Source organism: Pseudorasbora parva, chromosome 10 (assembly GCF_024679245.1).
Source record: "Pseudorasbora parva isolate DD20220531a chromosome 10, ASM2467924v1, whole genome shotgun sequence".
NCBI classification, from domain to species: domain Eukaryota; kingdom Metazoa; phylum Chordata; class Actinopteri; order Cypriniformes; family Gobionidae; genus Pseudorasbora; species Pseudorasbora parva.
In genome coordinates, this window is record NC_090181.1 from 9,707,672 (window position 1) to 9,734,268 (window position 26,597).

At 39.2% G+C, this 26,597-nt stretch overlaps 1 protein-coding gene across 3 annotated transcripts in view; it reads left to right on the top strand.

The window, feature by feature from the left end:
- kif26ab (kinesin family member 26Ab) overlaps nt 1-26,597 on the top strand; it is a 121,563-nt gene that overhangs the window by 87,144 nt on the left and 7,822 nt on the right. For 2 of the 3 annotated variants that reach the window (XM_067455104.1, XM_067455105.1), the window contains exons 5-11: nt 6,126-6,309; nt 12,559-12,768; nt 15,032-15,125; nt 18,047-18,309; nt 22,219-22,402; nt 25,542-25,701; nt 26,411-26,573. In XM_067455104.1, the coding sequence (XP_067311205.1) occupies nt 6,126-6,309; nt 12,559-12,768; nt 15,032-15,125; nt 18,047-18,309; nt 22,219-22,402; nt 25,542-25,701; nt 26,411-26,573 (1,258 nt within the window). Of the gene's footprint in view, nt 1-1,457; nt 1,915-6,125; nt 6,310-12,558; nt 12,769-15,031; nt 15,126-18,046; nt 18,310-22,218; nt 22,403-25,541; nt 25,702-26,410; nt 26,574-26,597 lie in introns of those variants that run through there. The other variant, XM_067455107.1, reaches the window with a different exon arrangement.

The following is a 26,597-nucleotide window of genomic DNA, read 5'->3' on the forward strand; positions in this document are numbered from 1 at the left end:
GGGCAGTGTGTTAGGGGGGCGGTGGTGTGCGAGCCGTGCTACAGACCGACGGAAAATGAGTCTTTCGCAAACATCATCTCTCCTTTTCTCTCTCTCTCTGTCTCACTCCTGCTCCTCAGCTCAAATTAGCAGTTTAGGGAATAGATCTCTCTCACATAAAGAGCTTAGACTTGTTCCAGCTGCTGCTTTCCCCTCATCTTGCCCTTACCCACAGGCCAAGGGCATCTCTAAGCGCTGTATGTGTCTGGAATATGATTTTAAAGTGGTGGTCGCACATAGATGTTTCTTTTTCCCCCCCTCTACACCTGAACACACACTAAGCTACGCCGCACCTAGCATATGCTGTGTGCTTATTTCACGTTTGTGATAATTAATAGCTTTATCCCACCCGTCAGAGCAATTATGTTTGTCACAATGCAAACACTTAATGAGATTTTCAGCACACACCGAGACACAGGTGCAGGACGTGGACAAACACACTTCCTCTCGCCCTGTATTTTCCTTTTGTTAAAGGCGCTCGCTAAGGCTAATTTGAACAAACTCCCAATGCCCAGTATTAACCTTCGGCGAGCGACTCCTCCCGTATTGTTTGTGATACAGACGTGAATGTACCTCAAATTGTACGGCTTGTTGAAGAGAAGTGCGCTACTACTGTTCTAAGCGCATCAAACTCTTTTGATTATCTCCTAACAGACAATAAAATGAATGGGAAAAATACATACGCTTATATTAGAGGAACTTCTTTAGAGGTTTTGATCTCTGAATATTGTAGAGACTTCAACCAGTGCCCAGAACACCCTAGCAACCAGACAGTGCAAGGTCACAACCATACCATTACCCTGAAACTCATTCAAAACACCTTTAGCATTTTTATTTTTTAAGCACACACAACAAATAATACATATTCTCCTCCACCGACACACATCTGAAAGACCTGAGGCAGATACACACATTATGCACTGGCAAAAAAAATGAAAATATCTGAATATCCTTAAAGCAAATAATCAATATTTATTTATTCATTATAAAAAATGTGCGTGTATATATATATATATATATATAATTTGTATTATTTAAATCACACATACACCAACACACACTCGCGTCCACTTATGCAGTATACAAAACACCTAAAGCAGATAAACACACACACACACACACACACACACACACACACACACACACACACACACACACAAACACACACACACACACACAGACAGGCATGCAGCACATACTAAGCAAATCTGTTTGAAGTCTGGGGTAGAATAAAAAAAGAGACCCCTTCACACATGAAGAATTCATGCAGTAAGGGGCATGTGTGTGTGTGTGTGTGCAAGAGGGGTGAGTGAGAGAGCGAGCGTTCGCAAAGCTCTGATTCCTTTTCTGGCCGTGGGGAGTGAAAAGGGGCTGGACTGTGTAAAGAAAGAGAGAGGGAGGAATCGTGCGCGTGTGTTTGAGTGCAGTGCGGCTGCCAGCACTCCTCCGGCAGCGAGAGGCGAATCCCGACCGCTGGATTCCAGCTCCTCTCCTCCGCCAGAAGGAGAAAAAGAGGGATCGCTGACAAAAAGGACCGGGATGCCTGGCACAAGAGGTGGACTATCTGACTCAGAGCGCTCTAGAGAGAGAGAGCGATAAAGACAGAGCGAAGGCTGCAAAGAGGAATTAAATGACAAGAAGAAAAGTTCAGGAGAGAATGTAATGACTTATTTGCAGATGTTTGTGCAGTGAGAATGGGCAGGGACCTACGGACAACAACTTGCAATGACTTTATGAGTAGTTTGGTTTTCAATCGCTCCTTTTTGATGGAAAAATGTGGGAATGGACACACAAACTGTACTGTTTTTTTGCGTCCCGCCTGCGTCGTTCTGGATATGAGTTGTGAATACATTAGATGATGGATTGGAAAGAAGTGTGAGTACTTTTAAAGCCTTTTTTCCTCTGTGTGTGCATGTGTGTAGTGGGTTTTGACCCATAGATGTCAGTTGCAACACACCCGTCTTAGCGGCAGGAATTCTCGCTCCGTCCCCTGAGCTCACCTGCCAAACTCTACAAAGGCTGCTGTCGGATTGTTTAGACATACTTGGGATATGGATTGCTCCTCGCCTGTGGAACGTGTCAAAGCATGCTTGTTTAGTTTTGCGTGTGCGTGTTGCAGTGAGTTTGAGCTGGTGGACAAGTAGTAAGAGCAAGCACATGGACGTGTGCTTCATAGCCGCTCTCCATTCATGAACCGAGTCAGGGTTTTTTTTCTCTCTGAGGAGATGGAGAGATTGAAAGAGAGAGGGGGAGAGAGAGAGAGCGTGTGTGCTTCAACAAGCAATTAATTTCAGCATTAGTGTACAGGTGTGCGTGCTGAGCATGTTTGAGCTGCTATTGTGGGTTCATGGAGTGCTTTTTGACTGTGCAAGCGTTTCATTTCAAACCTTTCCAACTTATTGGTTGCACTTTTGTTTTCTGCAAAGATTGAATATAGAATTGTGATGAATACTGTATACTGTATTTATGTGCTGATGCCCCCCCCACACACACACCCAACATCCATAAACAAGTTTTTTCAAAATACCTGAACATTACCTGAAACAAGATAAATATATTAAAATATTAATTATTTATATAATAAATAAATGTTTTAATTAATTTAAACAGAGTATATATATATATATATATATATATATATTTTTTTAAACCAATTATTTTTTGCTCAAAACAATTACCAATAAAGCCTTTCTTGATCTAAGCTTAAATCTAAGTCAAATTACTTTTTAATTTATATTTCATTATATTTCTTTTTTCAAAGCGATTCAACTTAATATTCTTTAATTTCATATATTTATGTCGATTTTTTGCACTCTTAAAGATAATTCCACACACTGTATAAATTGGTTTAACTTTAAAAAGTAAGTAACCTGGTTGCCTTAAAATGTTGAGTTTATTGAAATAAAAAAATTGAGTTCATATAATGAAGGAAATTAGTTTAATAAATAGAAATCTAAAATATTATTGTATCTGAACCACATGAAAAATTATGAAAACTGAAATCATGAAAATATAATTTGCCAAGTTTCACTGCGTCTTCACAAATAAAACACATCTTCTGATAAATCATATATTTTAATATTATTTTAATAAAGTTTGTCGATGCTCAAAAATGTTCTTTGTATTAACTCAAATTTTTAATTTCAATGACTTCAAAATTCTTTTGACGCAAGTTACAACTTCCTCTCTCTCTCTCTCTCTCTCTCTCTCTCTCTCTCTCTCTCTCTCTCTCTCTCTCTCTCTCTCTCTCTCTCTCTCTCTCTCTCTCTCTCTCTCTCTCTCTCTCTCTCTCTCTCTCTCTCTCTCTCTCTCTCTGCTCTGTCTATTGCCTTTTCCTTTTTCTCATGTTCTGTCTTTCACTCATAATGCCTTCTGAATGCTGTGCTCACACATTTCTTTAATCCCCTTCGTCTGTTCGAACACACACACACACACACACACACACACACACACACACACACACACACACACACACACACACACACACACACACACACACACACACACACACACACACACACACACACACACACACACACACACACACACACACACACAGGCACACATACAAACACACACACACACACACCCTCTTGTGGGCTGTCAGATCCCTCGGGAGGGGCTGCTCCTGTATTCCTCGTGGATGTTATAATTATTTCATCAGCCATCGGTGTGTTCCCTGAGTGCGCTCTTGGGCTGATGCGGGGGGCGAGACGGAGTGAGAGTAAAAAGGGGTGGGGTGGAGAACTGGAGGGAGAGAAAAAGACAGGGAGGGGTTTTCACTTCTAGAGGAATGGAGTGATGCAAAGAGGGGAAGAGAAAGAAAAGGTGTAGAATTGACAGAAATACTGGGACATGCATGTCCAATGAGCTAGTGCCTACACTAATGATCAGGGCTCGCGCATCTCAGGAATAAAAAGACAGACATTTATTGTCACAAGCACACTCTATAATGCCCAGCGTTCACTGTCTCCCTCTCGTTATTTTCACCTTTCCCATTTCTTGACTTTCATTTGATTTGATCTTATCACGAAATATACAAACATACTAGCACACAAATATTCCATAATTATTCTAAATCCATCACGTTTGTATTGTAGGAGTAATTGAGGTAAAGTGCATCATTTTATTGGAAACCTCTGAACAATGGGTTAATCATGTGACACTTTTGTTTTCTTGTATCCTCATTAATGTAATTAATAATATCTATTAATTTACTAAAAATGTTTAAAAATTCTATTCTTTTTTTGCGCCCAACAATGTCATGTGGTGCCACCTGTGCCACCAAGTCCTAAAAATGTCAAATCATTTGTAAACAAAAAATAGTTTTAAGTCCGCTCAGGTTGTAAAATGTCAAGTGGTGCAGCAAATAAATCATGGTATTTTTTTTACATTGAAAAATATATGAACATTTGTGAGTATAATGATTAAGATGTGTACTGTTATATTGTTCAAGATGTAATAAACATACATTTTGCTTGATGGTTGCGCCACATGACTTTTTTTCCTGTCAGACAATGTAATATTTTTCCTGAAAATGGTATAAAAGTTGTTTCAAAACCCTTTTCTAACCAACATAAATACAAACATTACACGTAATACATCTAATGGTCAAATTAGTCATCATGTTGTCACATCTTACTTGGTTATCTGATGTGTTATTCTTCTAAAAAAAATGTCCTTTACATTATGTGTAAAGCATGAAAAATGAAGACTGACATGGCAATTACATTTGAGTTCCACTAGGCTACTTATAATGTATACTCTTAGCACATTGTGATTTTCAGTTTACTTCACTTTTGATTATATCTGCATTTAGTGTGATTATTGTTGGTTATGGTTAAAGACCGCTGTGGACAGCTTTCCTTTAGTTAATCCTCCACTGTTTCATTTCAGCCCAAGAGAGCAGCCTTAATGTACCACTTTATGTGAGCTAAGCCCCTAAACGTTTTTTCACTTTTCTTTTCTCACTTCTAGTCTTTCTCTGTCCCCCCACTTACTCTAATTTGTTCCTCTCATTTTGTGCTTTTACTCATATGTGCATTTGTCAAGTTCAGTCTTACGATACTGCAATAGCTTGTTGGGAAGGTAGCTGTTGCTTAGGGAAAGGTATTGATGCTGTCATTACTACCACTTCATCTACTGTTTCTGGAGTCCACTAGTGACATCTCACATGGATATTCAGATTAATTTCCACCCTGTAACTGGGTCACTATAAAGCCAGTCTTAGCAAATGGCTAATGTCAAGGCTAACTACAGAGCTGACCCCATTAACTTCAGTTTTACGTTTTAGAGGACATTTTTTCAAGGGTTTCTGAGCACAGTGTGCCTATTTAGTTGTGAAGTAAAGAGGGGAAAGGCTGCCTGTGGAGAAAGACGGAGCTGGTCTGTGTTTACTTTGGCAATGCGATAGGGGGCTTTTGACCTTTCAGGTCTGATTTTATAGCATTGAGTTTTAAATGTCAAGCTCTACCGTTAAATCAATCAGGAAAAGACCAAAATGATTTTCGGCTGTGCAGCCTTCTGTCTGAATGAAAAAGAATATTCTTGAAACGCGTAAGGTTCCTTGGAAAAGCACTTTTCGCTGTGGTGACAAAGAGTTTTGGCTTCATTTTAATGGGACCCCCTTTGGCAGAGCGTTTGGATTTGAGCGATTTAGTCTGACTGCTTTGTTGAACCTTTGTTTTTACTGCTAAAAATACCTCATTCTAAAGCTTTGTACTCTACATTTACATTTTTTTTGCACCAACTAACCAAAATGTTGCTCAAGCATTAGAATTAAACAGGTGTTTTTGCTACTGTATTTTTAAGACTTCTATATGTAAATGACCTCTGTTATGATTGGATAACCTCAACATACAGCCAGAGTTCATCATTAATACAGTATAGTGTCTGAATAGGTGTTGTTTTGTGTACATGGGTGGTCAAATGTTATCGCTCTGACATGAATTGCATGACGAGCTGTTCTCAAAATATAAAATAATGAACAAAAATAATAAAAAACAATAAAAAAAAAACGTAAAATTGATCATTCGTTCAATATTATAAGCTCCTAATCCTTGACATATTTTTGTCTGTTATCCCAGGGCTGCTCAGAAGCTGAATCTGTCATCCAAAAGGAAGAAGCAGCAGCCTCCACTGGTATACCCCCAGGAGCCCTCCATCTACCCGACTAACTTTAGTGCTGTCCTCCAGTTTTTCCCTCCACCTGCTCCACCATGTCTGCTCAGGGCGGGGTCAAAGGCCAAGGAGAACCCTGGCATGGGCAAGGTCAGACACTCTTCCTCTTTTAACTGCACCATTCAAAGTGTTGATTAGGAATCCTCACAATAAGTCTTTATGAAGTCTTCGATATACTAAGTATCTATTATCAGGGATTGACATTAACATCCGCAGTGGTCGTGTAACGCAGTCACTCCTACTAGCCACTTTGGCGGATTGACTTTTATAGATAATATATAAATTTTTCAATTGCAGTCTTTTAAAAAGGCATCTGAAATAATAAACTAAGTGCAATGTAGTGTTGCCAAAAATAGTGCTTTTTCGATACATATCAATACTAAAATATCTGAAACGTTTCCAGTACTCATTTTCAGCAGAACAGACACAGTACCAGCTGCACTTTCTCTCTCTTATCTCTCTGACAGTGGGTTGACACACAAACCTTCTTCCCCTCACTCACTCATTTCATTTCCTCTGGATGAATTTTTTTGTGTGTTACAGGGCTTGAATTTCGGCGCGAGATTAAACGTATTGCGCATAATTTTACTCATTCAGATTTTGTGCGTGCATATAAAGCTGCTTCTCAGTACAAATTAAGTTATTTTTCAGTGTGTATTATAATAATACATTTTATTTGTAATGCGCCTTTCTCAACTCAAAGCGCTTGTAAATTACAATTATACAAACACAGTTGTAAATTACAATTATAATTTAAAATTCTGACTAAAAAGATGCGTCTTAAGAAGTTTCTTAAAACTAACCAAAGATGTGGCATTCCTAATAGATGAAGGTAATGAGTTATTGCTCTTAAAGGTGCAGTGTGTGCATTTTAGTGGCATCTAGCGGTAATGTTGTGACTGGCTAATCAGTCACCACTCACCCCTCGCTTTCGCAGCACATATAGAAGCTACGGGGCTGACACGGGACAAAAAGGTTGTCGTCGGAGAAAGCAGAGAGTGACTTATGCTCTATCTGTTTAGGGTACTGTAGAAATGTATGACCCACAGTGTATGTAGATAGAAATGGCTCATTCTAAGGTAATAAAAACATAATGGTTGATTGCGTAAGGTCTTTGGACACCACTGAAAAAATTGTTATGTATATTATGTTGCATTTCTGTCGATAGATCCTCATAAATACTACACACTGCACCTTTAAACCATTAAATTCACACAAAACAATGTCTAAATGCCGGTCTTGGTGAGTATTCAGATAAATAGGGTCAGTTATGTTTTAAGTGAACATAAACAGTTGAAAGAAAGAAAACGCATGTGTAACAGTATAATGGATCTGCGTGTCTAGTCTTAAAGGAACTGTATGTAAGAAATGTATTTCAATTAATCATAAAATGGCCCTGACATGACACTAGAAATCATGTTAATTTCCAATACTTCTTTTACTGACAACAGTAGTCATAACAGATGTTGATGTTGACATGTTGTGTTTTGGCCTGAAGCTCCACCCTCCACCTATCGACCAATCACGAAGTCAGTAGTGTTTCGGCATCTGGGTTGCCAGGTCTGCTCTAGTTACCACAGCTGCAGCTACAAACGTTCCTGCTGATCCTGCAGCCTATCTGGCAACCTCGAGTCAGGGGGAGGGGGAGAGGGATACACCGCTCTACAGTCATTTGAAAGTGATTACACCGCTCTACAGTCATTTGAAAGTGATTGCAGTACCAGTTTTGGCCACAATCTTACACTTCCTTTAAAGTGAAGGCGGCCTAATATAGTTGCTGCCAAATTATGAGATGATATTAAAAATGGCATTTTTCCCCGATGATATTGATTGTAACCAGTGAAAATGCAGAGAGGCTAGTAACTTTGTAAAACCCCTAACCAAAGTGGCCGGTGAGCAAAAAAGTTCATGTCAAGTCCTGTCTATTATTCTGTCCAACCCAAATAGAAAGTGACTCATGGTGAACAGATTGTGTTTAACATCTCGGATTGGGATCCTGGCCAAGAGTTGCAAGTTGTTCAGCATCCACACACCAGCCCTCTTCATTGTCCAGAGGGTTTGTCTTTAGCACCATATATATATATATATATATATATATATATATATATATATATATATATATATATATAGTGATGGAGAGGATTTGTTCCAGATTAGAGGCCACCTGCTCTGAGAGATGATTGTAGAACATCATGCCAGAAGCTGTAGCCCGCTGAAATGATTGATAAGTACCCACTGAGAATGGACTCATTACATCCCAGCCTCACTAATGAGCTTCCTTTTCCTACTACTGCAACCACACATCTGATGCTGCCTGAATAGACTCCAGTTGTTGGCAGCTTTTGGGAAAACTATAAAAAGCTACAGGCATTAGAATAATGGCCCAGCCGTCTGTATAACCATTTTGTTTGCTCAATGACCAAATTGTCCAGAAGGATGCAAGACATCTGCGTAATATACATAAAAGTGGTTCCTATTACTTGTGCACTATATTCCAAGGTCTTCAGAAGCCATGCAATGGATTTGTGTGAGAAATAAAGTAAAAATGTGCTGAAAATACGTCACCTGTAGCTCTGAAATCCCATTAACGATTTACATTATCAATTGAATGTGATCTTTACTGATGTCGAATACCATTGGTTCTCACGTGTCTCATGACCGATTGTAACATGCCAGGTTTGATGTGCGCTATAAATGTATAGCGCACTGGATACATTCGTGAGACAAGCATATACTTAAACCTGGGGCACACAAACTAATTTAGAAGCGTACCCTTCACATTCTGCTAATTTTCCCCATTGGACTCAGATCATAGAGTACTCTGACTAATTAGCTAGTGTTTAATAGCTACTCTATTAATTAGTAGTGTTTGAAAACCACTGGCGTAGGCCAAACTCTGCTACTAACTATTGTTGAAACCAAGCCTGTGGACATTTCTACTTTTTTTCTTCTGTTGAATATGAAATATGTTTTTTTATTAATGTTAACTCATTTTGTTTATATAATGAAAGTCAATGGAGTGCAAAACAATACTGGTCCCTTAGCCTGACAAGCCAGACCCACATCAAGATGTTTGGTCTGGAAACTCACCATAGACAGGGCTCAATCCGAGGGGCGGGATAAACGGTTGTCTTTCAAACTCCCTCTGCACGCGATAGGATAGCGGTACAACCAACCAGAGCAACGAGGGTGAAGCAGAGCTTGTTGATAGATTAAACATTCGCCGTATCCGGTCGGCAATACTCCGAACACATCTTCCCTTTTTAAGAATGACTTCAGTGCCGTTCTTTTCTCAGAGAAAAGCTGAACTCCAAGTCTTCCAGAGTCGCGGTCAAAGCTGATTCGAAAGACCGCCGTTCGCCAGTTTCTGTGTTTACTAGAAGCACGCAAACGCAACTCGGCCGTCTTCATTATGGCCCCGCCCACCGACACTATACACGATGTGATTGGCCCGACCAGATTTAGGCGAATACAGCTCAGAAAACTATTGAGAGTTGCTAGACGACACTCGCGGGCAGATTAGATTTACTGCCGCTAGGGTGCGTCTAGATTTCTAGGCTACTGGTCCCTACTATATGGGAGGAAAAAAACTTTAAAAAAAACTAAAATATTTTCTTTTGTGTTACGCAATTCAGTTTAGTTTAGTCATTCAGTCGTTCAAGCGGGGAAACCAGAAAAACTGTAAACAAATCAACACTTGCTTAACAATTTTACACCAAGCTCATTCACCACAGATAGATTTAATAGCAATCATCACAGATAAGATGAAGACGAGAAGAAAAAATGAGAGCTCTCTGTGTGTCTGCTTAATTTCGTTACTTCAGTTTTTCTTTTTCGTGCACTGGTTCACTACACTGTAAAAAAATGTATATTCAATTCAAAAAGTTATGACAACATGGGTTTTTACATTGTTTTAACTCATCAAAATAATGTAAGAAATGTTTTTTATAAGTTATACAAGATTAGTTCATGAACTAATTTTTTAAAGTGCGTTTAACATAATCTAAGTTGAAATAAATAAGTCAATTGTACTTAAAAAAAATAATATTTTTTACAGTGTATAAGCTGAACGGCCAATCAGAGTGATCTCTCTCCCCGTCAGGCTCCATCGCCATTTTTTATGGCCACAAAGCCACAGACAGTGATCCAACTTGTGCAGAGCTCCCTAAACTAGTCTGACATACACTTAATTGCAGGTCGGTATTGGCGACGGCCAACCCTTAACTTGGCGTGTCCCGCCCTTTGCCTCAAACTATTCTTTTAATTGTTCTTTTCCACGCAGAATTATAACAGAGCTCAAGTTGTTGATAGATTTTGACGCATCTAGTTAATTGCTGTATGGATTGCCTCAGAAACTTGTGGGACATCATTTCTAGACCCGAGTTTAGGAGGTGTGAAGCCAGCAGCCGAGCTAAAGGGATCAAACTCTCGTCACGTATCAAATTGCCAACAAATGTAAAACTCAACGGTTCAACCCAAGCCCACATTTCTGTGGTGTCTGGGTGGCTGTCCCCATTGGGGGACCAGTCATATATGGAAGCCTATTTCCAATGTCACGGCCGGCGTAATTCGTTCACCACGTGCACATGTCCATCAGTGTAATCGGCCCCTGCGGAGCGGTGAGGGGGAGTTCGCGCCGGGCCGCCGCTGTGGCGCAGGCATGCCGCTTGGCCCCGGGTGCCGTGGAATAGGATCAGCAGTGCAGACATTGTTTCATAGCACTGGAGCTCAAATGTTGTAATTATATCTCTGCTACAAATCACCCATGGAATACTGTGGCTTTGTGGAGCTCTGAATGCTGTATTAAGGGCATGCGGTTCTCCTACAGTATGTTTGTTTTACTTTACTGTGTGTGCTGCAAATGGTCTTAGCGGTGCCCCGTGACACAATCGTGATAATGTGTAGTAATACTAAAGGCAGTGTAATTGTTAATGGCTGGTTTGTGAGGTTAATCTGTGTGTGGTCAACAGTGATGATACGATGAAAACTCATTTGAAAAATGAGTTCTTGTTGAAGCAGTAACAGCTACTCCACAGTCCAAAGGGCTAAGGCAATATTTTTTAGGGTTAATGACGTTTTTTTGGTCATGGCCAATTCATTAATTTAACATATATAGTCATAAGTCATGCAGACAATAACTTAAGCAAGTTGTTAATTTTTTTAATTAAAATTAATTTATTGTTTTTTCAATTATTGTTCTTTTATAATACTAATTTATTAAGTATAAAATGTCAGGGTCTAATACAATAGTTTTTTTTTTTTTTTTAGAAACAAAATATTTGGAGTAGGGCTGTGCAATATATCGAAATTATCGAAATATCGCAATATGCATATCTCAACGGCATGCAATATCTGAATGATTTTAATAGGCTACTTCAACATTGTGAAAAGTGTACGTTTTGGGTCACACATTGGGCAGAGAATAGACTGGGTACATTACTGTTACTTATATAACTTTTCTTGACGTTAAAAAGAGTTATTAAATGCAGTAATTTGCGAAAAACAATAATTTGCAGTCTCCCGCTGTTTGACACACACACCGAAACGTGAACAATTTGAGACACACATTTTTTCTACAACACTGCTGGTCACTTTAAGAAGTTGTAGCGATGCTTTCTTTTCCCAGAAAGAATGTGTAACGCAAATGTTTTCATTATCAGTTTGTAAATAATTTTAATATAAATTATTTAAAACTATTAACTATTATAAACTATTTAAAATATAATTTAAATAGATTTTACACACTAATTGCAATATCGTTTTGCATATCGAATATTGCATTATTTAACAAGATATTGCATATCGCATTTTTCTTCAATATCGCACAGCCCTAATTTGGAGCAATATTCAAAATCATGTGGCGCAACTAATATTTCATTTAAAAAATCCGAAAATTGTGACTTTTTTTATAACAAGGTTAGGTTAGTCCTGGTTGTAACTTGTCATGTGGTGTGACTTTCCCAAAACAATGCTTTTTATTAATGACTAATTATTGGTGTGCACCCCAACCAGTTAAGACCCGTTCACATGTATTCAAGGTGTAAGGAAAATATGTTTTATTTGATGGTTACACCACATGACATTTTGAGAGTCATTAAATTCAAACTTTTCTTAAAAATGGCATTAAAGTCTTCCAAATCTTTGTGAAACCACTATGAATACAAAGAGTACATTTTCTAAGAACGTGGCACACGCATTTTGTTTTATTGTGGACACTTTTGCTTGTCATTGACCCATCAATCACTTTATGTGTATATATTAAAACATGTCTGTTTGGAATCCTCTGCTTCTGCTTATCCTTGTATCATTACTCATTTCTTTTTGTTCTAACATTTCCAGGTCAAAGTGATGATGCGAATCTGTCCATCTCTGGGGGTTGTGGATTCATCGGAGTCCATGTCCTTCCTGAAGGTGGACACTCGTAAGAAACAACTGACTCTCTACGATCCTTCACTCAACACACAGCCCACCTCAGTGCACAGACGAGCAGTGCTGCCCGCCCCAAAGATGTTTGCCTTCGATGCTGTTTTTCCCCAAGATGCCTCTCAAGTAAGAGCTACTGTGAAGAAGTTATCATTTTGTTGGCATTTCCCTTTGAGTTTTGAAGTGAAAACATTTTGTTAGTGTCAAGAAGATATTTGAGAAGCACACACACACACACACACACATTCTTTGCGGGGCAAGGGGCTTAATGCAAAAAGGCCTGTTTTGAGACCCCACCGTTCTTCAAAGTACTAGCCCAACAGCTGTTTCTTTAAGTATAGAAAATAGTTTGAATTCCAGACTCGCATATCTAGCAGCTCATTCACAGTTCATTATCTGTCCTCCAAAGCTGCAATGGCATCCATCTTAAGATAAGTAGCTAACAAATGGACACAAATAGGGAAGAGGAACTTCAGGAGACACAAACTTGAAGATGATTAAGTGTGAACAATTCAGATGTGAGATAGAGCTACTTCAAGACTAATAAGGTTGTCATCTAGAAGTAGTTGTGTAAAGAGCCATGAGTAAAGCCAGATATTTAAAGTTCTGCTTCAAAATATATCACATAAGCAAAGGTAGGCCAAAATATACTATATAAAGGGATAATTCACCTCTTTTTCATATTAAACTATATGTTATTCCCTTAACCAAAAGGAGTTGATGCATACCTCTCTCTTCTGAGTGCGTGCACTTAATCTCTGACGCGCGGTGACGATCTGATAGCATTTAGCTTAGCCCACTTAGCCCAGTTCATTCACTATGGAACCAAACAGAGATCAAGTTAGAAGCGACCAAACACCTCCACGTTTTCCCTATTTAAATACAGTTACACAAATAGTTGAACGATCAAGTGTGGTGACATAAAATAAAACGTGTCGCTTTTCTAAGCGGATTAAAAAGGAGAACTATAATGTATGGCGGATTAGCACTTCTGAGAGTACTTCGACTCGGCGCAGTAAAAAGTCCCGGCTGAAACATCCTCCCTCACATCTCATTTCTGTCAATAGGAGGTCAATAGGATCTCTTCTTGGTACCATAGTGAATGAACTGGGCTTAGTGGGCTAAGCTAAATGCTATCAGATCGTCACCGCGCGTCAGAGAGATTAAGAGCACGCACTCAGACGAGAGAGGTATGCATCAACTCGTTTTAGTTAAGGGAATAACATAGTTTAATATGAAAAGGCGGAAAAACAAAAAACAATTGTACACGATATTTTTGTATGCAATGTATTTTTATGCTTATTGAAGTCGTTTTTTTAGCTTAGCGACATGCTAACAGCAAACTATTAGAATCGATTGTAAGACTAGTTTCTTCTGCACTTCATGTAAGGACTGCCGTTCTTGTAATACTCAGAGTTGCTGTGAGAATGGTTCCAAACCATTCATTTTTGAGGTGTTTCACTTTTGGATGCTGCTGAGCAGTTCCCTTTGTAGACATAAAAAGCAATTCCCCTTCGTTTAGGAACTGATCTTTCATATACTCTGATTTTTATTAAACCTGCATGCTAAAGGCAAGATATAGATACCAGCCTATCGATTAAGAAGAGTTCCTTTACTCCGGGCCAGCAGAAAGCTTAGGTCTCAGTACCAGCCCAGTGAAGTCGTGTAACTGTAAATCTGCCAAATCTACCGTGTGTGTGGTTTAGTGAGAGCATGGGGACATATTTCTTAGCAAAGCACTGAGCTGTTGTTCTGTCTTTTGTAAGAATGTGTGTATGTGTGTGTGTTATGATGTATGGGAGGAAATTGCTGCAGTCCCAAATTGTCTCCGGGGACTTGGGCTAGTGGAACAGATTGTCGCGTTATGGCCGCACAGTGCAGCCGGTGTAAAGCCCCACATGTCTGATGAATCCGTGATGAGGAGCTGCCTCCTTGGTGCTTTCTGTGGTTTTGTTTTGCTAGTGAATAAATCAATGATCTTCGGATCAAAGAAAAGATTATAGGTACTTTTTATTCTGTTAGAAACGTTGGGATACATTTCATAGCTCAGCTGAATGTTAAAAACCATTAATTATTAAGACGATGATGTGCGCTTTTGATTAAATAAACATTTTTCGTCAGTACAGCATATTTCCCCTTAATATAATTATAATTCTATATTAATATTATTATAAAAACAGTTGGCTGGTAACTTGCAGTATTGAAAACTGCAGGATAGTACATGTTTTATATTGTTCTTGGATGTCTACTGTATAAGGTTTTTCACTTGACCCTGTTGATTTTATTTATAACCGACTTTATTCATAGCTGACTTGCTAAATAATGATGCCATGTGTTAACTGATTATAATACCAGATATGAGAATTAATTGTTTAACTGTTTTCCACAGGCTGAAGTTTGCTCAGGGACAGTGGCTGAAGTTATTCAATCAGTGGTCAACGGAGCTGATGGGTGTATTTTCTGCTTCGGTCATGTGAATGTCGGTAAGTTATTCTTCCTTTTTTTAAATGAACAGCCATTGATCTTGTCTCACACTTCACAGATTGCAAGACACTGTCCAAATGTACTAAACAGGGGAAAATAGCACAAGAGCGCAATTCCAAAAAAGCTCTGTTGGGAGTGGACAGTTCTGCGCATGAGTCAACGCTTACGCACAGATTAAAGAACAGACCCATTCAGATCGTTTCCATAATGGCCAATGCAATCTACCAAGAGCAGCGCAAATTAGCATATGTTTAAGATGTGCTTTTTGGGGGCGGTAAATAATGGTGCAAATACCAGTAAATTTACGAGCATAAACCTTGAGCATAAATTCATTTAAATAAATTCATCATACATTTTATGTCTGAAAGGGAAACTCCTACAAATGCATATGCAATAAGGTCAGCCGCAAAAATAACGCTGTCCACGCCTTATCAGCACTTATTTATCACTGCAGGTCTTAAGTAAATCCTGACAGTATTTTTTTTAATGCCAAAACAGGGTATGCACTGGTGTAAGCTGTTTGTAAATCTGGCCCTTAGATGTCTAATATTAAGACTGAAGGTCAAAAATGTATTTTCAGAAATGGGCCGTTCAAATCTGCTTGTGTGTGTGTGTGTGTGTGTGTGTGTGTGTGTGTGTGTGTGTGTGTGTGTGTGTGAGGCCAGAGGCTAGAGACTGTAATTAAAAGCTGACTAATTGACCCTCACAGTAGACTGCATCAGAGCTCTGTACTATTGCCAATTATGCTTGTTAGACATTGCAATGGTTTCCTCCATTATTTACTACATGTGGTCTCAGCGTTTAAGCATTATTTATGACTCTTTTAAAGCCGGACTGTCCATACGGAACAGTATTCATCTCAATTTTTTGATGTATATAAATGATGCTCTAAACCATGGTGTTTTTAGCTTCACATCTCCCTTCACATCCTGTTGGCAATCGATAATAGAAGTGGTTTAAATTTTTTTTTTTAAAGTGCATATAACTTCTGTGGAAGTCTCAAGACCAAAAAAAGTTCGTCCAATCATTGCATTCAGTCTGAAGGATGTCCTTTCTGTCTGTCAATATATGTAATTCCATACCTCCGCACACACTATTCGTGCAGACATCACACGTCATCAGCACATTACGTAAGGCTATGAATTGAAGATGTCAGTCACCTTCAGAACCATAACGATGATCTAATGCTGCCTTCACACCATAACTACCGTTGTTAAGAGATGGCAGCCCATAATTATTGTCATGTTATGTGCTTTTTGTATTTTAACACCATCTCTTTTGTCTTGGAGGAGGCGTGGCTTTTGAAAACGCTCTGAAGGGAGGGTGGGCTCTTATGATTTCAAAGCTAGCTTGTTATTGCGAAATCTTTCCGAAACTGAACCATAATATTATATTGCACATAAACACATTCCACATGTAATTATGGACCCACTTTATATTAGGTGGCCGTGACTACTATGTACTAATATGTTAATTCATAATTTGATGCAATGCACTTATTGTAGAAAGACATGCTTTTACATTGTACTTACATTTTTTAAATCTGTTATTCATTTCTGTAGTTACATTTGTACACTCTTTGACCCTTCCCTTACACCTACCCTTAAACTGACCCACGCCACCACACCTGTCCCTACCTTTACCCTTAAACTGACCCACACCACCACACCTGTCCCTAACTTTACCCTTAAACTGACCCACACCACCACACCTGTCCCTACCTTTACCCTTAAACTGACCCACACCACCACACCTGTCCCTAACTTTACCCTTAAACTAACCCACACCACCACACCTGTCCCTACCTTTACCCTTAAACTGACCCACACCACCACACCTGTCCCTAACTTTACCCTTAAACTGACCCACACCACCACACCTGTCCCTACCTTTACCCTTAAACTGACCCACACCACCACACCTGACCCTAACTTTACCCTTAAACTGACCCACACCACCACACCTGTCCCTAACTTTACCCTTAAACTTACCCACACCACCACACCTGTCCCTACCTTTACCCTTAAACTGACCCACACCACCACACCTGTCCCTACCTTTACCCTTAAACTAACCCACACCACCACACCTGACCCTAACTTTACCCTTAAACTAACCCACACCTGACCCTAACTTCACCCTTAAACTGACCCACACCACCACACCTGTCCCTAACTCTACCCTTAAACTAACCCACACCACCACACTTGACCCTAACTTCACCCTTAAACTTACCCACACCACCACACCTGACCCTAACTTTACCCTTAAACTGACCCACACCACCACACCTGTCCCTAACTTTACCCTTAAACTAACCCACACCACCACACCTGTCCCTAACTCTACCCTTAAACTAACCCACACCACCACACCTGTCCCTAACTTTACCCTTAAACTAACCCACACCACCACACCTGACCCTAACTTTACCCTTAAACTAACCCACACCTGACCCTAACTTCACCCTTAAACTGACCCACACCACCACACCTGACCCTAACTTCACCCTTAAACTGACCCACACCACCACACCTGACCCTAACTTCACCCTTAAACTGACCCACACCACCACACCTGTCCCTAACTCTACCCTTAAACTAACCCACACCACCACACTTGACCCTAACTTCACCCTTAAACTTACCCACACCACCACACCTGACCCTAACTTTACCCTTAAACTGACCCACACCACCACACCTGTCCCTAACTTCACCCTTAAACTAACCCACACCACCACATCTGTCCCTAACTTTACCCATATCCCACCTCAATATCAGCAAAAGTTTTTTTTTTTTTAAAGTATTAAAAATGAGATCATCAAATCAGTAGTAGAAATATGCACACTTGAAACAGCTCATTGAGTGCTCATCATCATCTTGGCATAATCAACAGCTTTCTCTCTTTCGCTCACCAGGCAAGACATACACCATGATTGGCACAGACAGCTCCATGCAGAGCCTTGGCATTGCGCCCTGTGCCATCTCCTGGCTGTTCAAGCTCATCAACGAGCGCAAGGAGAAGACGGGCACGCGTTTCTCAGTGCGGGTGTCAGCCGTGGAAATCTACGGCAAGGACGAGAGCCTGCAGGACCTGCTTTCTGATGTTCCCACAGGCAGTCTGCAGGACGGCCAGTCGCCTGGTGTCTACCTGCGTGAGGACCCCATCTGTGGCACACAGGTCAGTAACTTGACATCTAGATGTTAGATTTAGCTGCTTCTTCCTGATAAAGCACTTCCAGTCTTGCTTGTTACATATTAACATACAGTATTTGAAAATAAACCACTGTTGCCAATTTAGTTGCCAATAAAGGCTTTTCAATGATGGAAGCTGACATGTGGAGGGCAGGGAAGGAGATGGCAATTATACTGCCAACATACTGTATACTGTATACCAGCAGCCATATCACCCTGTAGCCCAAGACTGGTTTCCCACTGAAGCTAATCAGGGCTGAGCCTGGTCAGTACCTGGATGGGAGACCAACTGGGAAAAACCAGGTTGCTGCTGGTAGAGGTGTTAGTGAGGTGCTCAACCTGTGGCCTGTGCGGGTCCTAACACCCCAGTATAGTGATGGGGACACTGTACTGACAAAGAGCACCGTCTTAAGGATGAGACATTATACCGAGGTCCTGACTCCTAAAAATCCCAGGATGTCCTTTGGAAAAAGAGTAGGGGTGTAACCCCAGCATCCTGGCCAAATTTGCCCATTGGCCCCTGTCCATCATGGCCTCCTAATCATCCCCCTCTCCTGATTGGCTTCATCACTCGGTCTCCTCTCCACCAATCAGCTGGTGTGTGGTGAGCGTTCAGGCGCAATATGGCTGCCGTCGCCTCATCCAGGTGGATGCTGCACATTGGTGGTGGTTGAGGAGATTCCCCCCTTCAATGTAAAGCGCTTTGAGTGCCTTGAAAAGTGCTATATAAATCGAACACATTATTATTATTACTGTATATAATACAAATAAATGAAAGCACACCAAAAAGCACAAAAATGAGAAGAAAAAAAAACTAAACAAAAGTAGTTGATTATCCATAATAAAGGTTTGAAATGAAATGGGCATGTTTTTTGGCAGTCATTATTATATTGTAAAATGTATTGTACAGTTTATTTTTATATATAGTATTTTTTGGTAAATTTAGTCAATTTTAGTTTAGCTTTTAGTTTTGCCACTATTCTTTTGAACAATATATTTTGTGTTTTATAGTTTGTTTATTGTAAAATAAATTACATTTATAAACTATATTTAATACTTTCTATACTGTATTAAAAAAAAATAATTATCTGAAACTTTACTATATATATATATGTATATATAATAATATATATTTGTCATATAATGTCATATATATATATATATATATATATATATATATATATATATATATATATATATATATATATATATATATATATATATATATATATATATATATATATATATATTACATTACGTTACATAAATTACATTACATTTTAAAAGATTTCTGCATTTGAATTATGAAAACTATATTTTATATATATATATTATTTTACAGTATAAAAATATAAAACAAAATATATTTAAAATGCTGGTTTGAGGTCAGTAAGATTTAATAAATAAATGATTTTAGTCAGCAAGCATGAAATTACATTATATATATTTAATATGTTTATTTTGCGAGACAGTCGAGTTTATTTTTGAAACGAAGATGGGGAAATGAGATCAGGGTCTAGAACTGCCTAGATCACATCTCTGTTGATTATATTTATTTTTTCAGTTTTCATAGGGTTTAACTGTACCTTACTTAACAGTAGAAGTTATTAGAGAATTATTTTAGCTGAGTTTAATCACAAAATCTCAAATTAAATGCCAGATGTTGTGATGGTTCTCTTTACTCAGTGCACCATCCGGATCCATCTGGGTGAGCTGCTGCTGTGTTTCCCCCTCCCCCTCTTACCTTCCACTGGAAGGGGGTAAATATCAGGAGGGGGTAGGTAGATTTTGGGGGTAGGTAGAGGGTAGTTAAAAGCGCTGCCAGGTGTTGGCATCAGATGTTGTTTTTTTGGGGGTCCATATGAAGCAGCACATCAAAGACTGCCTTGAGGCCTGTGAAGTTCAAATCTACGGAGTGGGCCTATAAGCCCATCACTTTTGCAGCATTCTCTTCTCTCTTCAGTTTTAGACCAGCTCGTTGGCCACAGGCGGTTGGCGAGCACTGCAGGAAAGTGCCCGCTATTGTTCTGAAGGAGCTTGCTTTTGATGGCTGCTTTTTGAAATCTACAGTGTTTCTTCACATTGAAGATATTTAAGTATAGCAGGGAAATCAAGGAAGAATATGCAGGGGACACAGATCTATTCCATTCAGCCTAATTGCTTGTTTCCTTGAAGAAGACCATAAGTATGCCCAACACGTGTTTCATCTCCTCTGTTCCATCAGGCTGCCCTCTGCCCTCTTTATCCACCACTGTCTCTCATCAGTAATCCTACTCCCTCTATTGGCGTATTTGTTTCTCTGATTGCCCCAGAGACTCTGTTTAATTGCCTAGAACTGTGTAAAGAGGCTCAGTTTTCTTGATCTCCTTCTTTGTCAACTCCAACTTCGTCAACTCCAACTAGGGATGAGCCATTTGACAATAGACTGAAACACAGTACAGTTTGATATTTATTAGGGCCCAAGCACCATCGGTGTGAGGACCCTATTGGAATTGCTATGTTTTTAACTTTTGGAATTGCTCCGTTTATTAATAAACTTTAATAATTGATCTGACCTTTACTTTCAATGGGTTTATGTTGGTTTTCGATTGCTTTCAATCTTTACTTTCAGTGGTTTATGTAGTCATAATAATGCCTGTACATTTTGAATGTAATGACTGGTTGAACCTTTATATTAATAGTTGTGTTTGAGTCCCTCAATTGTCCTCAGTGTGTAAAGATGGATCTCAAAATCATACAGTCACTGCTGGAGAGGGTTTAAATATGCAAAAGGTGCTGGTAAACTGAAGAGTTTGCAGGATCTAAAGGACTTTTCTGAATAACATTGGGCAGTTTAACTGCTCAGGACAAAAGGGACTCAAGAACAACCTTTACGAACACACACACACACACACACACACACACACACACACACACACACACACACACACACACACACAGCCGTGGATCATCCAGGGAACGACACAAAGTACTGAGAATCAATGGTTCATAAACTTTTGAACAGGCCAAATTTTTATAAATTCTTTTTTTTTTTTTTTTTTTTTCTTGTGGACTATATTTTAAAAAAATATATACAGTATATGTAAAACATCTTATTCAGGACAGCACTAAATAAAAAAATAACATGCATTTTGTATGGTCTCTTTCATTCTGTTAAAATTATTCACATTTCCACAGATTCTGCAAGCGGTTCACATATTTTTTCTTGCAACTGTATGTATGCTTTTTTTTTGTAAAAGCTTGACTCATCCGACGATTAATTAAAGCCAGAGCTATCCATATTAAACTGTCAATCATCAGTTAAATTGTTTAGAGTTTTGTTTTTGAGGTTTACATAATGTTAACCTGTTTTGCCATTCACTTGACATGAATAATGCTATCATTTGGGTTGCGATCAAGTTCCCAATAACAAGGTCATCAAATGAGATGAAGTATAAAGAATTTTAGTAACACTTTAGTAGGAGGAACACATATTCGCTATTAACTACAACTTTTGCCTCAATAAACTCTTAATTTACTTCTTATTAATAGTTAGTAAGGTAGTATTTGTAGCATTGTAGTTTAGGTATTGGGTAGATTAAGGGATGTAGAGTAAGGTCATGCAGAAAGGCATTAATATGTGCTTTATAAGTTCTAATAAACAGCCAATTTTCTAGTAATATGCATGCTAATAAGCAACTAGTTAATAGTTAATAACTGAACCTTAAAATAAAGTGTTACCAGAATTTTATATTTTTTTTTCTTAAATTTCCATACATTTCACACCAAGATACTGGACCACCTACCCCTAGCTCCAGTCATGTTTATTTTCACTTGTCATTAAAAGCCAGAATAAATCCCACACTGATAAATTACTCACACTGAGACTTAATGAGTCATCTTCTCCATTCTTCAGCTCCAGAACCAGAGCGAATTAAGGGCTCCCACTGCAGAGAAGGCCGCCCTGTTTCTTGACGCCGCCATCGCAGCACGTAGCACCAACCGGCCAGATGCAGATGAGGAAGATCGCCGTAACTCGCACATGCTGTTCACCTTACACATCTATCAGTACCGCATGGAGAAGAGCGGCAAGGGTGGAAGTAAGTCTTGTGTTTGCACTGTGTGAGATGCTGCTTCTGCTGCTGAAGCCTCTGCATGTACTAAATCGATTATACTCAGTCTAGTCTAATTCCTTCTCCTCCTCCTCATTTACTCAGTGAAAGGGAAAATACATCTCAAGCTTATTAATGTAATAGCTGTGATATTACAGGCCAAATCAGAGAGTTACCAGAATCCCTTCAATTTTCCTCTCGCTCCATCATGGTAGGAGGGAAATCAATCATGTCTGCTTTGACCACTTCATTAAACTTTAATGGGAATTTTAACAGGTTGTAATAATTCATGAGCAGCTAACAGCTCTAATCATAGTAGAGGTACCTGTCACTATGCCACCACGGTGCTAATTCGCAAAGGTAAATACTGTGTTGGTCACTATCTTTTAACAGTGGAATTGCCATGGAAGCATCTTTAAAGCTGCAAAAGGCAGACAAAAACATCTAGGAATAGAGTCAATAGGTTCATCCTGCTTTGAACAAATGTAATGATATAGGGTTTCAAGGTCTAACATTTCTCTTATATTATCTTGCGTAATAACAGTGTATTGTCAGTTCACCCTTTGTCATTCTACAGTCCCTGACAAAAGTCTTGTCGCTTGTGTACAAATTGACCTAAAGTGCCGCTGAAATATATTTCTAATCAAGATTTTTTTACAAGAAATGGCTCATTTTAATCCCACCAGCTTTTGTGATAATGTTTCAGTGAAAAAACTCAGCTTGGTAAAGCCCATTGAGTCAATTTTTGCAAAGACATAAGTGTTGTCACCTTGTCATATGAGCTTCACCTGTGACTAATAATGGATCAATTAGGTCTCAAGTGTGTATAAAAAGAACCCCAGTACGCTAGACCTTCACATCAACTGCAACTAGACCTCTGCAAACATGCCTAAGATTCACCCTGAGACTAAAGTTTTGATTATCAAGAGGCTGAAGACCAAATCCACTGCTGATGTGGCAGACACCTTCAATGTGTCTCAGCGTCAAGTACAGAGGATAAAAAAAAGATTTGAAGAGACTGGAGACGTTTTTGACAAGCCCAGGTCAGGCAGACCCCGCAAGACAACTGCTCGAGAGGACCGTTTGTTGGCTCGAAAATCCAAGGCCAGCCCATTTTCCACTGCAGCAGAGCTCCACGAGACCTGGTCACCTGAAGTCCCTGTGTCAACCAGAATAGTTTGTCGGATTCTGTCTCGAAATGGCCTCCATGGTCAAATCAGTGCCCAGAAGCCAGCACTAAACAAAAGACAATTGAAAAACCGTGTGGCATTTGCCATGGCCCACAGCCTGCTAAAAGGATGGACGCTGGAAAAGTGACAGAAGGAGGATTTTTCAGATGAATCTTCTATTGAATTACACCACAGTCGCCACAAATATTGCAGGAGACCTACTGGAGCCAAAATGGATCCGAGATTCACCCAGAAAACAGTGAAGTTTGGTGGCGGAAAAATCATGGTCTGGGGTTACATCCAGTATGGGGGTGTGCGAGAGATCTGCAGGGTGGAAGGCAACATCAATAGTCTAAAATACCAAGAAATCTTAGCTACCTCTTATATTCCCAACCATAAAAGAGGCCAAATTCTGCAGCAGGACGGTGCTCCATCGCATACTTCCATCTCCACATCAAAGTTCCTCAAGGTGAAGAAGATCAAGATGCTCCAGGATTGGCCAGCCCAGTCACCAGAAATGAACATCATTGAGCATATGTGGGGTAGGATGAAAGAGGACGCATGGAAGACGAAACCAAAGAATATTGATGAACTCTAGGAGGCATGCAAGACTGCTTTCTTAGCTATTCCTGATGACTTCATCAATAAATTGTATGAATCCTTGCCAAACCGCATGGATGCAGTCCTTCAAGCTCATGGAAGTCATACAAGATATTAAATTTGGATCTCACAGCAGCACAACTTAATTTGCTGATATATTTTTGTATTTGCAGTAAATTTGTTCAATTTCTGTATAGGCGTCTTCTGTCTTGATTAAATGATAAATATTTTTTATGTGAAAATTATTTATTTCAGTGCATTAAACATCATTTGGGAGGGTTTTAGCTTTTCATATGAGCTATTTCTAACACCAATGAATTAATTAAAAGTCAGGTTAATATCAGGTATTTCTAGAAAATAGATAAGCGACAAGACTTTTGTCAGGGACTGTACATGACTTTGTGTGAAATAATACAATTGTGGCTAAACCATCTTATGTTCTGCAATTGTGTATGAACAACATCTCTTATTCTTACTAGTAGTCATTTGCTACTAGTAGGATATAGCTGAGGATATATTCATCGGAAAAGTTCCTTGTCCGTACAGCACCCAGATGTGTATGCATTTAACCTTTTGTTACTCCATGTATATCAACTGTCTGTTATATTCATAGGGCAAAGAATGAGTAGACAGCACAGAGACTCACATGTGTATTTATGTCTCCTTTTGTGCATAGTATGAATATAGGTGTTTATCTAGGCCAGCCTGATCTGTCTTTGAATCATAGTGGGCTGTGTAACTTACTCATGAATAAATCACACAGCCTAGTCAGCCGCAGGTCTTCTCTGAGGCTGTTTATTAATATGTCTGTGCGTTTGCCACACCTACCTCAGTGTGGGAGTGTCATCAGTGTGGTATAACCGCATTGGCAGCATCTCAAACTGTCAGTGATATCAGTAATGAGTGTGGTTGACAGTGTATTTTTATCTTCCATTACAAGGATGCCTAAGCTGGTATTTTTACCAAATGAGATATTACCCTCTCAAGCTATAATCTGTGCTTTATTATTTAGAGACGTTTATTTTATTGATTCAAGTTTGCTTTGTTTGCCACCATAAAACTTTGGAAACTCCATAATGTAAGTAGTTTTACTTGCGTAAAGAACTAACTGTCATTTACTCTTTGATTTGTTTTGATTATTGGCCTTTATCTCTCTACACTCAAACGGCTATTATGTTTCCATGATTATGTCATATTAGCATATACAAAAGATGTAATAAATGTGAATCGCTAGATCAAAGCAGAGCTGATGTAAATTTACCCAAAATCCCAATATGATTTGTAGAAGGACAGTTGTTTGTGGCGTGGGACCCTAGGGATCACCTCTCATTTTCTATCTCTCTTTTTTCTCTCTCCAGTGTCTGGTGGTAGGAGCAGATTGCATCTGATTGATTTGGGAAGCTGTGAGAAGGTGCTTTGTAAGAGCAGGGACGCAGGAGGAGGTCTGTGTCTGTCTCTGACTGCATTAGGAAATGTCATACTGGCTTTGGCCAACGGAGCCAAACACGTTCCATACAGGTAAGAAAATGAAATGTAAATCTTATAAGAATTTGAAATGGGTTTTGTTGCTAAAAATGTGTAGACATGGAGCATCTAGTATAAGTATTTCTACTATTAGTCAATACTGACAAAATCACAACTGAATAGCATAACTGCCAAGTGGAATCTTGCATAAAATATAAAGCGTTTTTATATGTCAATAAATCACTTACACAGACAGGTATGGCCATTGGCAGAATGTGCAAGATAATTCTGAATATGTGCCGGAGATTTGTCGCATTTCCATAGAAGATGTAATACTGAAGGATTTGAGCACATAATCAAATATGCCAGGAACAAGCTTGCACCTGTGATCTTTGTGTTGATAGGTTTATTGTCTGACTGATGCACTGCTGTTTATCTGTATTTTGCTGAGATCATAGATGGTGAGCTCATAGATTGTGCATCTGTTTGAAATGGTTAAAAAAACTGACATATTTTCAGGAAAACGTGCCTTATTTCTCACCTTTTTAAAACCTATGCACATTTGTAAGAATTGCAATATAGACATTTTTGTAGCTTTTTGATTAATATCATGACAGAAGGGTATAGTGAACCTTTCGATGGTTCTGCACTTTTAGAGAACATTTAACGGCCAGGCTCCTTCAGTATTTGAGTAAACAGCTCACTTTCTGCTGACAATCTATCAACCTGTGTTTATGCTGACAATGAAAATGTATTTTTCTAGGGATAGCAAGCTCACAATGTTACTGCGAGATTCCCTGGGTAACATAAACTGTAGGACAACCATGATTGCTCACATCTCTGACTCCCCTGCCAATTATGCAGAGTCTCTTACCACCATTCAGCTGGCCTCCCGAATCCATCGTATGAGGAAAAAGAAATCCAAGGTAACTTTTCAGAACTAGAATTCA